The 17216-nt window shown below is 44.9% G+C and overlaps 1 protein-coding gene across 1 annotated transcript in view; it reads right to left on the bottom strand.

Moving 5' to 3' along the window:
• Window positions 1-17216, bottom strand: part of LOC125446762 (transient receptor potential cation channel subfamily M member 1-like) — a 186645-nt gene that overhangs the window by 108993 nt on the left and 60436 nt on the right. The window contains exons 12-16 of the mRNA XM_059640140.1: window positions 14084-14184; window positions 8490-8639; window positions 8273-8407; window positions 8082-8132; window positions 600-740 (exon numbers count right to left, since the gene is read on the bottom strand). Coding sequence (XP_059496123.1) covers window positions 600-740; window positions 8082-8132; window positions 8273-8407; window positions 8490-8639; window positions 14084-14184 — 578 coding nt within the window. The remainder of the gene's footprint in view (window positions 1-599; window positions 741-8081; window positions 8133-8272; window positions 8408-8489; window positions 8640-14083; window positions 14185-17216) is intronic.

The following is a 17216-nucleotide window of genomic DNA, read 5'->3' as shown; positions in this document are numbered from 1 at the left end:
TGTGTGTTGGGTGTGTGCCTGTGTTGGGTGTGTGCCTGTGTTGGGTGTGTGCCTGTGTGTGCGTGCACACGTATACATGTCTGTAAGTGTACGGATGCCAGTGTGGGTGCATGCATATTCTTGTCCTGGTCACAGGGTGACTGCTGTCCAATGGGGAGTCCTGGAGGTTACAATGTGAGCTTTAAACACCTTTCCTTTTCCTTTCTTCATTCACAGGATGAGGGCATTGCTGATTCGGCAGCATTTATTGCCCATCCCTAAATGCCCAGAGGGCAGTTCACTGTCAACCACATTGCTGTCAGAAGTCACATGTAGGCCAGACCAGGTAAGGATGGCAGTTTCCATCCCTCAAGGTCACTGGTGAACCAGATGGGTTTTTCCGACAATCGACAATGGATTTGTGGTCATCATTAGGTTCTTAATTCCAGATATTTATTGAATTCAAATTCCACCATCTGCCGTAGTGGGATTCGAACCTGGATCCCCTTAACATTATCTGGTTCTCTGGATTAGCAGTCCAATGACGATAACACTCGGCCATCATTTCAATTTTATCAGAAAATGATTGATTTTGACATAAAGATCTGAATTATATTTACCCGCTTTGGCCCAAATAAATTATTGTAGAGTGTGCGGAATGTTTTCCTTGTGTAAGTGCAGCGATAGGCTCCTCCCATCAGGTACTCTATGACCAGCCCAATGTCGATCAAACTGATGTGGTAATCAGGGGGCAAGTTCCCCTGTAACAGAGAATCGAAATGCATCAGCATGTGTTACACCTAAATTCACAACCTCAAACTACAGGGCAGCTTCTTGTTATACAGAGAGAAGAGCCAAGTGCATTAAGGGTCTTGGTTCATTACTCACTCCCTACACAGGAGCTGAGAATAAACCTCCCGCTCTGATGCCTCAGATGTAGTCCAGGCAGACTCCATTTCTCCTCCTATTGAAAACTGAATAGATACCAAATCATCAACCATACGTAAGCAAACATGTCTTCCATTTCTATCTTGACAATTCTAATGTTCTATTCTCTTCACTGTTATAAGTTGACTGTTAGAATTGTTTAGAATGTATATTTGAGTTTCAAGCAAAAATTTATTTAGGATTTGAAAAGTATCCTGTCCATTAAGAAATGTTTAAAGTTGGCAAGTGAATCTAAATTCAGCAGAAGGATGGGACTGGCCTCGACGCTGCAGAACACTCTAAATAATTAGAACATAGAACATAGAACAGTACAGCACAGAACAGGCCCTTCAGCCCACAATGTTGTGCTGACCATTGATCCTCATGTATGCACACTCAAATTTCTGTGACCATATGCATGTCCAGCAGTCTCTTAAATGACCCCAATGACCTTGCTTCCACAACTGCTGCTGGCAACGCATTCCATGCTCTCACAACTCTCTGTGTAAAGAACCCGCCTCTGACATCCCCTCTATACTTTCCTCCAACCAGCTTAAAACTATGACCCCTCATGTTAGCCATTTCTGCCCTGGGAAATAGTCTCTGGCTATCAACTCTATCTATGCCTCTCATTATCTTGTATACCTCAATTATGTCCCCTCTCCTCCTCCTTTTCTCCAATGAAAAAAGTCCTAGCTCAGTCAACCTCTCTTCATAAGATAAGCCCTCCAGTCCAGGCAGCATCCTGGTAAACCTCCTCTGAACCCTCTCCAAAGCATCCACATCTTTCCTATAATAGGGCGCCCAGAACTGGACGCAGTATTCCAAGTGCGGTCTAACCAAAGTTTTATAGAGCTGCAACAAGATCTCACGACTCTTAAACTCAATCCCCCTGTTAATGAAAGCCAAAACACCATATGCTTTCTTAACAACCCTGTCCACTTGGGTGGCCATTTTAAGGGATCTATGTATCTGCACACCAAGATCCCTCTGTTCCTCCACACTGCCAAGAATCCTATCCTTAATCCTGTACTCAGCTTTCAAATTCGACCTTCCAAAATGCATCACCTCGCATTTATCCAGGTTGAACTCCATCTGCCACCTCTCAGCCCATCTCTGCATCCTGTCAATGTCCCGCTGCAGCCTACAACAGCCCTCTATACTGTCAACGACACCTCCAACCTTTGTGTCGTCTGCAAACTTGCTGACCCATCCTTCAATCCCCTCATCCAAGTCATTAATAAAAATTACAAACAGTAGAGGCCCAAGGACAGAGCCCTGTGGAACACCACTCACCACTGACTTCCAGGCAGAATATTTTCCTTCTACTACCACTCGCTGCCTTCTGTTGGCCAGCCAATTCTGTATCCAGACAGCTAAGTTCCCCTGTATCCCATTCCTCCTGACCTTCTGAATGAGCCTACCATGGGGAACTTTATCAAATGCCTTACTGAAGTCCATATACACCACATCCACAGCTCGACCCTCATCAACTTTTCTAGTCACATCCTCAAAGAACTCGATAAGGTTTGTGAGGCATGACCTGCCCCTCACAAAGCCGTGTTGACTGCATTTGATCAAGCCATGCTCTTCCAAATGGTCATAAATCCTATCCCTCAGAATCCTTTCTAACACCTTGCAGACGACAGACGTGAGACTTACTGGTCTGTAATTGCCGGGGATTTCCCTATTTCCTTTCTTGAAGAGAGGAGTTACATTTGCCTCTCTCCAGTCCTCAGGTACGACTCCAGTGGAGAGCGAGGATGCAAAGATCCTCGCAAGTGGCGAAGCAATTGCATTTCTCGCTTCCCAAAGCAGCCGAGGACAAATCTGGTCCGGGCCTGGCGACTTGTCAATCTTAATGTTTGACAAAATTTTCAGCACATCAGCTTCCTCTATCTCTATCCATTCCAGCATGCACACCTGCTCTTCAAAGGTTTCATTCACTACAAAGTTCGTTTCTTTCGTAAAGACAGAAGCAAAAAACTCATTTAGGGCTTCCCCTACCTCCTCTGACTCCACACACAAGTTCCCTATGCTATCCCTGATCGTCCCTACTCTTTCTTTGACCATTCTCTTATTCCTCACATAAGTGTAAAAAGCCTATGTGTTTTCCCTAATTCGTTCTGCCAAGCCTTTCTCGTGCCCCCTCCTGGCTCTTCTCTGACCATTTTTGAGCTCCTTCCTTGCCTGCGTGTAATCCTCTCTAGCTGAACTTGACCCTAGCTTCCTCCACCTTATGTAAGCTGCCTTCTTCCTTTTCACAAGAAGCTCCACTGCTCTCGTCATCCAAGGTTCCTTTATCTTACCCCTTCTTGCCTGTCTCAGAGGGACATATTTACTCATCACTCGCAACAACTGTTCCTTAAACAGTCCCCACATGTCTACAGTGCCCTTACCATGGAACAATTGCTCCCAGTCCATGCTTCCTAACTCATGTCTAATCGCGTCATAGTTTCCTCTTCCCCAATTAAATATCCTCCCATTTTGCCTAATCTTCTCCTTCTCCATAGCTATGTAGAATGTGAGGCAGTTATGGTCACTGTCACCAAAATGCTCTCCCACCACAAGATCCGATACCTGCCCCGGCTCGTTTCCGAGCACCAGGTCTAGAATGGCCTCTCCCCTCGTTGGCCTGTCAACGTACTGCGTTAGGAAACCCTCCTGAACACACCTTACAAAAACAGCTCCATTCAAATCTTCTGCTCAAAGGAGGTTCCAATCAGTATTGGGAAAGTTAAAGTCACCCATTACAACAACGCTACTACGTCCACATTTTTCCTAAATCTGTCGACCTATGCTTTGTTCAATCTCCCTGCTGCTATTGGGGGGCCTGTAGTAAACCCCTAACGAGGTGACTACTCCCTTGCTGTTCCCAATTTCCACCCACACTGACTCAGTAGGCAGATCTTCCTCGACAATGGAAGCTTCTGTAGCTGTGATGCCCTCTCTGATTAGTAGTGCTACACCCCCTCCTCTTTCCCCCCTCCCTATTCTTTTTAAATGCTCTAAACCCTGGAACATCCAGCAACCATTCCTGCACCTGAGAAACCCATGTCTCTGTTATGGCTACAACATCATAGCACCAGGTACTGATCCATGCTCTAAGTTCATCACTTTTATTCCTGATACTCCTTGCATTAAAGCAAACACACTTTAACCGATCCCTTGGTTCCTTCCCAGGAAAATCCTTCCCACCAGCTGGTCTACCTCTTGCTACTGCCTCACCTGCATCAACTCAGTTGGACCATTCTGTATCACCTGACCTTTTCAGATAAATTTGCAAAGAATAACATTTTTGGCAACAAGTCCATCGGGAAGTGGTCAGCACATAACATCCTTGAGGTCCTGTGGGATAAAGAAAGGGTGGATCCTGTTGGGTTGTTCCCTGAACAAACTGTCAAAGTCATTTGGCACAATGGCTCATCACCAGAACTTTGCAACAAGAATCAAGAGATCACTTCGCTGCTGGTGAGAGGGCACAGCCCGTCAGATCCTTTGTGTGCGCCCAGTCTCGTTGCACTACCACATCCTGGTACAGGGTGGTGGGAGGAGTGTACAGGCTGTCACACATCTTCTGGAATGTGCCTTTGCAAAGTCAAGAGATACAGACTTTTACTGAGGTTCATCCCAAGCAGACCCGTGACGCGGGACTCTTGTGCTCTACGGTCTGTTCCTTAGGACACACATTGAGATAAACATTCACAGCAGCTGGAGGACTATCAATTCAGTCAAAGATTTTGTCTGCCCAAAATCTGTCGGTCTCCCAAGAGCAAGGAGCTGACCTTGACCGAGTGTTGCAGACTGGCATGTTCTCAGGTTCAGGATTACGTGCTGAGGGACACACTAAAGCTTGCAGCAGCTTCTGCCAAGGTGCAGTGGGGAAAGACCATTGTCTGATGTCTTCCTGCCAAAGTAGAACAGGGGTCTGTTCAGTTATTAGACTCTCCCAGTGCCTCCAATACAGGTAAATAGTTTCTTGTATAACTAAGAAATGCCTTTGGGTTTTTTGGAGCTGTAGGGAAAGTCAAACCGCAATGTTTGTTTGTTTCTCCATATGCAAAGACTTTACAGAACTGAACTGTTCTAGTGACTATGTTTGTATACAAAGTTTTTTTATGAATAAAGTATATTTTTGAAATTTACAAAACGAGCAACAGTAATCCCCAGTCAGGGTTCTTAAATAAGTTATCAGTAAGCACAAGGTCAAATCCAGACACTTCACTTTCGCTCTAACTCTCCACCAATTACAAGACAGAATTCTGTGCAATGTCTGCTGGGAACTGACCAATAAAATAAATTGCTCCATTTTTTCTCCTGAATGTAACAGCTGAGCTGACCATTGGCAATGTGATCTCTACCCAAACCCCTACCTGCAGCTGCACTGACACCTCCCTTGCACTATTCTCTGCCCTGTGAATAAACTGAAGAGCAGCTCCCTCACTCACCAATACCCCCTCACCCACACACACCTTGATTCCCACTTCTTGTCCACCCCATGAAACTGTCCCTTGCCAACTGCACTGCCCTGTCCACATGGTACAACATCCATTTCCCCAATCCTCACCCAGTGACTCCTCTGAAAGCTTCTCCATCAATTAATTCTCTCTCCAGATACACATCTGATCTTCTCAATACCTCGTTGTTTAAATATCTGTTAAAACTATACTCTACTCATAAAAACTCTTTCTATACAAACATAGTCACTAGAGCAATACAGTTCTGTACAGCCTTTGCATATGGAGAAACAAACAAACATTGCGGTTTGACTTTTCTGACAGTTCCAACAAACCCAAAGGCATTTCTTAGTTATGCAAGAAATTATTTACATATATTGGAGGCACTGTGGGAGTCCGGTACCTGAACAGACCCCCGTTGTACTTTGGCAGAAATACCTCAGACAGTGGGTCTTTCCCCACTGCACCTTGGCAACAGGTGCACCAAGCTTTAGTGTGCCGGAGAGTCATAGAGCTGTACAGCACGGAAACAGGCCTTTCCGCTCGTCCATGCCGACCACATATATTCAGTCCCATTTGTCAACATTTGGCTTATATCCCTCTAAACCGTTCCTATTCATATACCATCCAGATGCCTTTTAAATGTCAGAATTGTACCAGACACCACCACTTCCTCTGGAAACTCATTCCATACATGTATAATTTTCTGTATGAAAAAGATGCCCCTTAGGTCACTTTTAAATCTTGCCCCTCTCACCTTAAACCTATGCCCTCTAGTTTTTGACTCGCCATCCCAGGTAAAACACCTTGGCTATTCACCCTATCCATGCCCCTCATGATTTTGAAAACTTCTATAAGGTAGCCCCTCAGCCTCCAACACTCCAGGGAAAATAGCCCCAGACTATTCAGCCTCTCCCTTTAGCTGAAACCCTCCAACCCTGGCAATATCCTTGTAAATCTTTTCTGAATCTTTTCAAGTTTCACAATACTTTTCCTATAGTAGGGAGACCAGAATTGCACACAGTATTCCAAAAGTAGCCTGACCAATGTCCTGTAGAGCTGCAACATGACCTCTCAACTCCAATACTTAATGCACTGACCAATAAAGGCAAGCGTACCAAATCCCTTTTGCACTATGCTATCTACCTGTGTAACTCCACTTTCAAGGAACTATGAATCTGCACTCCAAGGGTCTCTTTGTTCAGCAACAATCCCCAGGACCTTACCATTAAGTGTATAGGTCCCGCCCTGATTGGCCTTTCCAAAATACAGCACCTTATATTTATCTAAATTAAATTCATCTGCCACTTCTCGGCCCATTGGCCCAACTGATTGAGGTCCCATTGTACTCCGAGGTAACCTTCTTCTCTGTCCACTACACCAGCAATTTTGGTGTGATCTGCAAACTCACTAACCATACCTCCTATAGTCACATCCAAATCATTTTATATAAATGACAAAAAGCAGCGGACCCAGCACCAATCCTTGTGGCACACCATTGGTCATAGGTCTCCAGTCTGTAAAGCAACCCCTCCACTGCCACTCTGTCTCCTACCTTCAAGCCACTTCTATATTCAAATGGCTAATTCTCCCTATACTCCACATGATCTAAACTTGCTAACCAGTCCACCATAAGGAATCTTGTCAAACGCCTGAGTGAAGTCCATACAGATCACATCCACCACTCTGCCCTGATCAATCCTCTTCATTACTTCCTCAAGGACTCCATCAAATTAGTGAGACACAATTTCCCAATTACAAATCCATCTTGACTATCTCTGAAAAGTCTTTGCCTTTCCAAATGCATTAAAATCCTGTCCCTTAGGATTCCTGAACAACTTCCCCACCACTGATGTCAGGCTTCCCAGTCTACAGCTCCCTTTTCCTTACCACCTTCCTTAAGTAGATGCACTGTGTTAGCCAACCTTGAGTCTTCTGGCACCTCACCTATGGCTATCGATGATGTCTCAGCAAGGAGCCCAGCAGTCACTTCCCTTTCTTCCCAGAGTTCTTGGGTACACTTGATCAGGCCCCAGGGATTTATCCACCTTTATGTGTTTTAAGATATCCAGCACCACCTCCTCTGTAATATGGACATTTTTCAAGATGTCACTATCTATTTCCCCACATTCTATATCGTCCATATCCTTCTCCACAATAAACACTGATGTAAAATACTCATTTGGTATCTCTCCCATCTCCTGCAGTTCCACACATAGGCGACATTGCTGATCTTTAAGGGGGCCTATTTTCTCCCTAGTTACCCTTTTCTCCTTAATGTATTTACAAAATTCATTTGGATTCTCCTTAACCCTATTGCCAAGGCTATCTCATACCCCCTTTTTGTCCTTCTGATTTCCCTCTTAAGTATACTCCTCCCTCAGCAAATAGTCCTGTATCTTGGAATGTGCCAGTCTGCAACACTCGGTCAAGGCCAACTACTTGCGCTGGAAGACCAACAGGTTTTGGGCAGACCAAAGAGCATCTTTCATTGAGTTGATGGTCCCCCGGCGCAGTCGATGTTTGTCTCAATGTATTGATAATAGATCTTGAAACGTAATTCCTCAAGTTCTCCTTAGATTGACTCCTGACCTTGTTTTACTCTGGCCCTCTGACCCCTCTCCTGGTCACTGACATTTAATTCATGGTGTGTATTCAGGTCAAGAGAAATCTGTCACATAATTAGAACAGTCCAGTGTGAATGAGAGCTGTTCTTACCTTTTTGACATCTCTGACTAGGTAGTGCAATGTGTTGGGAGGGCCCAGCCTCTGGAAAAAAACATGAAGTCATTATTTAGTCCTGTTTCAATGCTCCCCACTAGCCCACCCCAGCAACCCCCACCCTCTCCACCTCAGTCCAATCATCTCACTCAAACAGCCAATCTCTGCTGGGAGATGAACTGTCTCACCGTGTTGTAAAGCTCCTCTAATCGAGGGATGGTCAGGAAATTGTAGATATTTACTCCGTTTTCAATCAGCAGCTTCACAAAATCAACACGGTCCAGAACCAGTGCATCAATCATGGCCTGTTCCAGTGAGTTCACCTGCAGTACCAGCACAGAGCAGTCAGTACACAGTCAGACCGAATGCTACCAGGCAGAAATGCTACAAAAGATGGTTCCTTACCCAGTTCAGCAGCTCCAGCTTCCGTGGGTCACTCTCCTCTTTCACTTCATCCTTCCCTTTCCTCTTCCCTTTTCCCTTTACTTTAGTTGGCCGCTGTTTTACAGATTTTTTGACTTCCTGAGGGGCAGATTCAGATCTGCTGCCCATTGGCTGAAAACAGAACCAGATAGGGATTTTGGCTGTGAAACAGAGATTTAACCAGCACTTCATGTCAACCAATCAAAGCTCATCCAGTTGTTACTTTGGAAAGAAGAAAACGTTCAAACACTGGACTCATCCTCAGGCGGTGTTCTTAAAGGAGTCAGTAGTAAGCACAAAGTCACATCCAGACACCAAGGGGTCGCAGGATACTTCACCTTTGCCTTAATTCTCCACTATTTACAAAACAGAGTTAGGTATAATGTTTGCTAGGGACTGATCAATAACGTGAATTCATTTTCCACCTAATTACCCCTGTTTCCTCTTCTCAAAGTAACAGCTGAGCTGACCACTGGCAATGTGAGCCTTGCCCCAGTCCTTCTCTGCAGCTCCACTGAGACCTCCTTTGCACTATCCTTTGCCCCCTCAATACACTGAACAGCATTCTCTTACCATATTTAAGGCAACACTGGAGGCTGTCCAGAGAAGGTTCACTAAGCTGATGCCAGTGATGGAGGAACTTTCTTACGGAAAGAGGTTAAGTAAGTAGTGCTTGTACTCATCGGAATACAGAAAGAAGAGATGAAACCTTATTGAAACACAAGAGATTCTTTCAGGTCAGATATGGAAGCGTTTTGAGATGTCATCTCAAAATAACAGGTCACTCATTTAAGACAGAGATGAGGAAGAATGTTCTCTCAGAGGGAAGTGAATCTGTGAAACTCTTTGCCACAGAGGGCTGTAAAATCTGGATTGCCAAAGTATATTTAAGACTGAGACAGACAGGTTTTTAATTAAGAAGGGAATCAAAGGTTACAGAGAAAAAGCAGGAAAGTGGAGTCGAGGATCATCAGATCAGCCATGATCTCAGCGAACAGCAGAACAGGCATGATGGGGTTGAATGGCCTCGTTGCCAAAATGAAATGTTAAAAGTTATAAGCAGGGACTTTATTTATAGATTTAAATATAGATTGGGATAGTACTATTGTAAACAGAAGTGTTCCTAGAGTGTGTTCAGGAGAATTCTCTGCATAGGCAATATGCCATCCCTATACTTATTGTGAGAGTTCACCTCTACCACCCTGACAAGAGTTTGCATACTACCTCATGCGGATGTGAAGACTAGATGAAATTCACACCACCACAAAAACTCTGGACTAAATTCCCCTGAGACCTTATTCATTGAGGCTGGTACTCTAACCAGGCCAACCTCAAGAGGGGCCAACTCTCTGATGAAGGCTCTAGGCCCGAAACGTCAGCTTTTGTGCTCCTGAGATGCTGCTGGGCCTGCTGTGTTCATCCAGCCTCACACTCTATTATCTTGCAACCTCAAGAGGGCGTTGCTAAAGTACCACCAACACATCTCCTGGCCCACCAGGGGACCAAACATTCTAGACCCATAGCTACACGGCCATCAAAGATGCCTACCGCTCCACTCCCCGCCTGCACCTCAGAAAATCCAATCACAAGCTGTGTTCCTCCTCCCCGTTTACAAGCAGAAGCTGAGATGGGATGATCCTTCACAGAAACAAGGACAAAGCTTGTCTGAGGCAGCGGAACAACGTCTCTGAGAATGTTTGGACGGGACCATGTTCAAGTGTTCAGTGCAAAATCTGGATCAGTATGTCATCACCGTCACAGTCACGGACTTCATCAGCAAATGTGCGGAGGGCTGCGTACTGAACAAATCAATCCGAGTGTTCCCAACCGTAAACATACAACAGCGAACAGAGAAAACTACAGCACAGTACAGGCCCTTCGGCCCACCATGTTGTGCCGTGGAATAATCCTAATCCAAAAATAAATTAACCTAACCTACATTCCCCTCAATTCACTGCTGTCCATGTGCATGACCAGCAGTCGCTTAATGTCACTAATGACTCTGCTTCCTCGACTACCACTGGCAAACTATTCCATGTGCTCACAACTCTCTGGGTGAAGAGCCTCCCTCTGACGTCTCCTCTATACCTTCCTCCTAACACCTTAAAACTATGACCCCTCGTGGCAGTCAGTCCTGCCCTGAGGATAACCTTGGATGAATCAGGAAGTCCATTCCCTACTGAAGACTAGACACGCAGCATTCAGGCCAGGTAACCCAGACCAATACAAGAAATCCACATACCATCTCCACAAAGCCATCAGGATGCCAAGAGGCAGTACTGGACTAAGTTAGAGACCCAAACCCACCAAACAGAGTCCAGCCGCTTGTGGCGAGACGTAAACAACATTACGGGAGCAAGATAGCAGACAAAGACACATCCCTCCCTTTCTATGCTCGGTTTCAGCAGAATGCCAGCGACGCAGTGACATCTGCCCTGACAACCCCAGACATACCTGATCCCTTGGCCACCACTACAGATGTCAGATCGGCCTTCCTGGGAGTCAACCTAGTGAAAGCGATGGGCCTGTACGGTGTCCCCAGCCGAGCACTCAGATCCTGTGAGGATCCACTGGCGGAGGTATTCACCGACATCTTGAACCCTCCTACAATCCGAAGTCCCCATCTGCTTCAAGAAGACCATCATCCCCATATCTAAGAAAGCCATGCAACGTGCATAATGATTACCATCCAGTGGCTCTGACCTCTCTAATCATGAAGTGCTTCGAGAGACTGGTCATGGCCCACATCAACCCCAATCTCTCACACTGCCTCAATCCCCTAAAACTTGCCTACCAACTTAACAGGTTCATAGCGGATGCCATATCCCTAGCCTTGCACTCATCTGTGGGACATGTCGACAACAAGGACGCCTATGTCAAGCTCATTGACTACATCTCTGTCTTCAATACCGTTATCCCCTCCCGACTGATCTCAAAACTCAATGACCTTGGTCTCGGCTCCACCTTCTGCAACTGGATCACCAGCTTTCTGAGCCACAGACTGCGATCAGTGAGGATAGGTAACTGCACCTCCTCCGCAATAACTCTCAACACTGGAGTCAAACAAGGATGCATCCTCAGCCCCCTGCTGTACTCCCTGTACACCTATGACAGTGTTGCCAAATTCCAAATGAATGCCATCTACAGGTTTGCTGATGATGCCAATGTGGTAGAACTGATATCAAACAACGACAAATCAGAGTACAGAGAGGAGATACAGGGCTTGGTGAAGTGGCACAATGAGAACAACCATGTTCTCAATGTCAACAAAACTTCAGAAAGGAAGGAGGAGAACATGCCCTATCTACATCAACCGAGCTGAGGTTGAGAGAGTGAAGAACATCAAGTTCCTCACAGTAACAATAACCAACAGCCTGTCCTGGACTTCCCATGTAGACACGATGGTCAAGAAGGCACAATAATCCTCTTTTCCTCAGTTGGCTCAGGAAATTTGGCATGTCCATAAGGACCCTCGCCAACTTCGACAGATGTACCACTGAAAGCACACTGTCTGGCCTGGTACGGCAACTGTTCTGCCCAGGACTGAAAAAAACTACAGAAGGTGGTGTGAACCGCCCTAACCATCACAGAAACCAACCTTCCATCCACGGACTCTATTTACACGGCTCACTGCTACAGAAAAGCTGCCAACATCATCAAAGACCCATTGCACACTGGTAATGATCTCCTACAATCTCTTCCGTCAGGCAGAAGACACAGAAGCTTGAGCACATGCATCAGCAGGTTCAAGAACAGCTTCTTCCCTGCCATTATTGGGCTGATGAATGGTATTTCTAACTTAAAATAACTCTGATCTTGTTAATCAGAGACAATGGGAACTGCAGATGCTGGAGAATCCAAGATAACAAAGTCTGGAGCTGGATGAACACAGCAGGCCAAGCAGCATCAGAGGAGCACAAAAGCTGATGGTTTGGGCCTAGACCAAAGCCCCACACTTTGTTCTCCCTGATCTTGCTAATATTGATCTTGCCCAGTGCACACCCTGTGCAACGTAATCTGTATGCCTGTATAGTTTCTTTTTCATTCTATGATCTGTATGTCCTTGCTTACTATGATCTGCCTGTACTGCTTGCAAACAAAATTTTTCACTTAGGTATACTTGACAATAAATCAATCAAATCAAATCATGTGTCAAGTCCAACTTGAGGCACTGCTAGGCCTGGTTTTTGGGAATAAGGGAGGCTAAAGGAATCAAGTGTCATCACAGGAATATTTAGGGAACAGTGATCCCTGTATCATAAAGTTTAGGTTGAATATAAAAAATGACAAAAGGAATCCAGAGTAAGAACAGTTATCTGGGAGGAAAGCCAATTTCAGTTGGGGGGGGGGGGTGTAAAAATGGATCCAAACCAAATAAAGTGGAGTTAAACAAAAACAAAAATTGCTGGAGAAAACTCAGCAGGTCAAGCAGCATCTGTGAGAAGAAAGCTTTCAGGTCTGGAAGGATGAAGGGTCTCAGCCCGAAAAATCAGCTTTTGTGCTCCTGAGATGCTGCTTGGCCTGCTGTGTTCATCCAGCTTCACACTTTGTTATCTTGGATTCTCCAGCATCTGCAGTTCCCATTATCTCATCGTTAGAACTGTTAGTTATGAGGAAAACCCAGTACTTATGGTGAAACTGTAGTGGGGGAAGCAGGGGGAAGAGTTGAGTAGATAGAAGGAGATGGGGCCAGTAGAGAGAGAGAGAGAGAGAGAGAGAGAGAGAGAGAGAGAGAGATGGAAGGGGCAGGTAAAAAAGGAGATAATGGGGAACAGGCCAGGACAGGAGGTAGATTGAATAAGAGATAAGAGATAATAAGAGCTAAGAGTGAGAAAATACATGAACTGTGCTGAATGCTGCCCTGGCCTGCTAACCATTATCTCCTTGTTTACCCACAATAGCAGAGGCACTGATAATAATTTTTTAGTCTTAGACTCAAGGCAGACAACAGAGGACTGGATAATTGTGAATTGTTACACCCACGTTCAAAAAGTGGGACAAAGGTAAACTCAAACTACATTTCTGGATTTTACTCTTCCTGCATCAAAGGTTCTATAGGAAATCCCAGACACACATCCCATCCAACACCTGTCCTAGCCCCTCCCAAAATATAGTCAGATGATCACACAGCTGTGGGCACATTCCTTACAGTCCATAGAACAGCACCCTTTCCTCAGATAGCTTTTTTTAAAGATTCCCTACAGTGTGGAAACAGGCCCTTCGGCCCAACAAGTCCACACCGCCCCTTGAAGAATCCCACCCAGACCCATTCCCCTGTAACCCACTCACACCCCTGAACACTCAGGGCAATTTAGCATGGCAAATCCACCTAGTCTGCACGTATTTGGACTGTGGGAGGAAACCCACGCAGACACGGGGAGAATGTGCAAACTCCACCCAGACAGTCACCCGAGGCTGGAATTGAACCCGGGTCCCTGGCGCTGTGAGACTGCAGTGCGAACCACTGAGCCGCCGTGCTGCTATGTGAATCTGATGCCACTGGTCTCTGTCAATGTCACAAAAGCCCCAAAATTTATAACAGAAATACAAATCAAAGGATTTTCTTGAATTTGTACCGGCCAGTGATTTCCAAAAATGAAGATCTGATTGCGGGCAATATCCACCCGATTCCAGGCCATTGCTAGGCTCAGCTGGTCTGGGGCTGATGCATTCGTACCTGAAATGGAAGAAAAGAAATGGCAAGAGATTAAACAGGAAAACTTGGGTGAGTAATCTGTTGTCAGTCCAGTAATCACAATTTGATAACAAATGATTTGATTTAATAACTGCGGTCACAAATATGATGCTTACAAGATTTTTTTTGGGGTTGTGTCTTTTAATTTAGGGCAAAACAAAGGGGGTTGTTTGACCTGTTCTGAAATCTGCCTGACAAGATATTTGGATGATTCAGCTGTGAAAGATTAAAGGAGGCTCAAAACTCCATCACCTTGGAGTTGGCTTTGCCCTCCATAACTGGATCCTCAGCTTTCTGATCCATGGTCAGAAATCACACAACACCAGGTTATAGTCAACAAGTTTATATGAAAACACAAGCTTTCAGAGCTTCACCCTTTCTTCAGGTGTTAGTGAGAAAGGTAGTATCAGGCACAGGATTTATATGCAGAAGATCAAAGCGTCACGCAACTGAGGAGGATGTATTAAACAAACCTAAGATGCTGTTAAATCTTAAATCAGATAGAAAGTTTTAATTGATTAATTCTCTCGGTAACTGGATCGTCTCACGTACCATCTTGACTTAGATGCACTGGGAGCAGTTGGTACATTGTGAATTTTTAAGATGCCAAGGAAAGAGAGATTTGTTAAAGTTTATAATCGGTGCAGAGACCATTAATCTTTAAAAATAAATTTGAACCTTCAGCTAATAGCCAAAAACATGGCACGACAAGATTTCACATTTTAAGATTTATAGCGTTATAACCAATTAGAAGCACTAATGACAAAATGCTGCTTTTGTAAGTGACTTTGCAGTCTGAAATTGATCTCCAAATCCCAACCCAACTTCCCACTTCACTCTTAGCAAAAGCAACAAACTTTCCTTCTTTTAGGCAAGGCTTCTAGTCTCATTTATATCTCATTGGTCTTATTTACGGGGAGAAAGTGGGAGAATGGGGTTGAGAAACTTATCAGCCATGATTGAATGGTGGAGCAGATACGATGGGCTGAAAGGTCTAATTTCTGCTCCTAGGTCTTATCATCTTATGATCTTATGAATTTTCCTTGTTTTTAATCCCAGACAGTGGTCTCACTGCATTCCTACACAGTGAACCTTTTTTAGATGCTTTTGATGACTAGCTGCTCGCTTTCATAAATTCTGGAAGACGAGCTGTGAGTTTTGGGAATATCTTAGAAACTCTCTCCCTCGAAGCCCATTTCAGAGGACATTAGTGAATTACTAGTGAATTTTACAACAGTTGATGGTTTCATGGTCACTGTTACTGAAACTAGATTTCAATCTTGGACCGTGTTGACTTTAAATTCCATCATTTAGTGATGGGATTTGAACCCATATCCCCAAATGATTTAAATGAACTTCTGTGGGAATTCCATGTTCTGTGAATCCAAATACTGAAACTGATCGGATAGAATTTAGAGCCCAAGTCTATTTTGGAATTTTAAGCGAAAAAAAAGCTGCAGATGCTGGCAATGGTATTTGTAAATCCCCAAATTTCTTTTCACATCACTGTCCTGAGAGAACTAAAGGTTTTATCAGCATAAAGAGGAGGTGACATTTTGGGTCAGACAACGCATGTTAGGGGCGAGGCCTTGTTGAGAATCTGTCTGTGTTTTAGTTTAGAGTCAGACTGGTTTTATTTCTAAAGTAGGAATTTATAAAATACCACATTGACTGACTGTCTATAAATTATGTGCTTTCTGAACAAAGTAAAATGCATCTGCAAATACATATGGGGTGGCACGGTGGCTCAGTGGTTAGCACTTCTGCCTCACAGTGCCTGGGAGCCAGGTTCGATTCCACGTTTGGGCGACTGTCTGTGTGGAGTTTGCACATTCTCCCCAGGTCTGTGTGGGTTTCCTCCGGGTGCTCTGGTTTACTCCCACAGTCCAAAGATGCGCAGACGAGGTGGATTGGCCATGCTAAATAAGGGGAGGTTATGGCCTAGTGGTATTATCACTGGATTGTTGATTCAGAGATCCAGATAACATTCTGGGTAACCAAGTTTGAATCCTGCCATGGCAGATGTGGAATTTGAATTCAATAAATATCTGGAATTAAGAATCTAATGATGACCATGAACCCATTGTCGATTGTTGGGAAAAACCCTTCTGGTTCACTAATGCCCTTTAGGGAAGGAAACTGCTATCCTTACTTGGTCTGGCCTACATGTGACTCCTGACCCACAGCAATGTGGTTGACTCTTAACTGCCCTCTGGGCAATTAGGGACGGACAATAAATGCTGCCTGGTCAGCGATGCCTTCATTCCATGAAGGAATAAAGGTAAAGGAAATTGTCCATAGTGTCCAGGGATGTGTAGATTAGGTGGGTTATAGGGATGAGTCTGGGTAGGATACTCCGTGGATCAGTGTGGACATGTTGAGCCAAAGGGCCTGTTTCCATACTGTAGGGATTCTATGATTCTATAAAATACAAATTCACTCCAGTGTGTGCGAGCATGTAACGACGCCTTGTTCTTCACAAACTTCAACACATTATTGATGACAATGAGCACCTGACTAAGATCTTCCCCATGCCTCCACTTCTTGCCTTCAAACAACCTTGAACAGACCATTGTTCGCAGCAAACTACCCAGCCATCAGGGCAACGCTGACCATAACACTATACAACCCTACCATGGCAGCCTCTGCAAGACATGTCAAAGCTCTGACACGGACACTAGCATCACACATGGGAACACCACCCAGCACGTACATGGCAGATACATGTGACTTGGCCAACGTCATCTATCTCATATGCTGCAGGCAAGGACTCCCTGAGGCACGATATAGTGGTGAAACCATGCAGACATTATGACAATGGATGAATGGATACTCCGCAACAATCGCCAAATTGGAATGTTCCCTCCCAGTTGGGGAACACTGCAGCGGCCAAGGACATTCAGCTTTGGATCTTCGGGTAAATGTGCTCCAAGGGGACTTTGGGATACACAACAACAGAGTTGCCCAGCAAAGGTTGATAGCCAAGTTCAGCCTCAAACGTGATCCTGAGGTTA

This window comes from Stegostoma tigrinum, chromosome 36 (genome assembly GCF_030684315.1).
Source record: "Stegostoma tigrinum isolate sSteTig4 chromosome 36, sSteTig4.hap1, whole genome shotgun sequence".
Classification (NCBI taxonomy): Eukaryota; Metazoa; Chordata; class Chondrichthyes; order Orectolobiformes; family Stegostomatidae; genus Stegostoma; species Stegostoma tigrinum.
The sequence above is the reverse complement of the archived record's forward strand: the minus strand, read 5'-3'. Positions and strand labels throughout refer to the sequence as shown.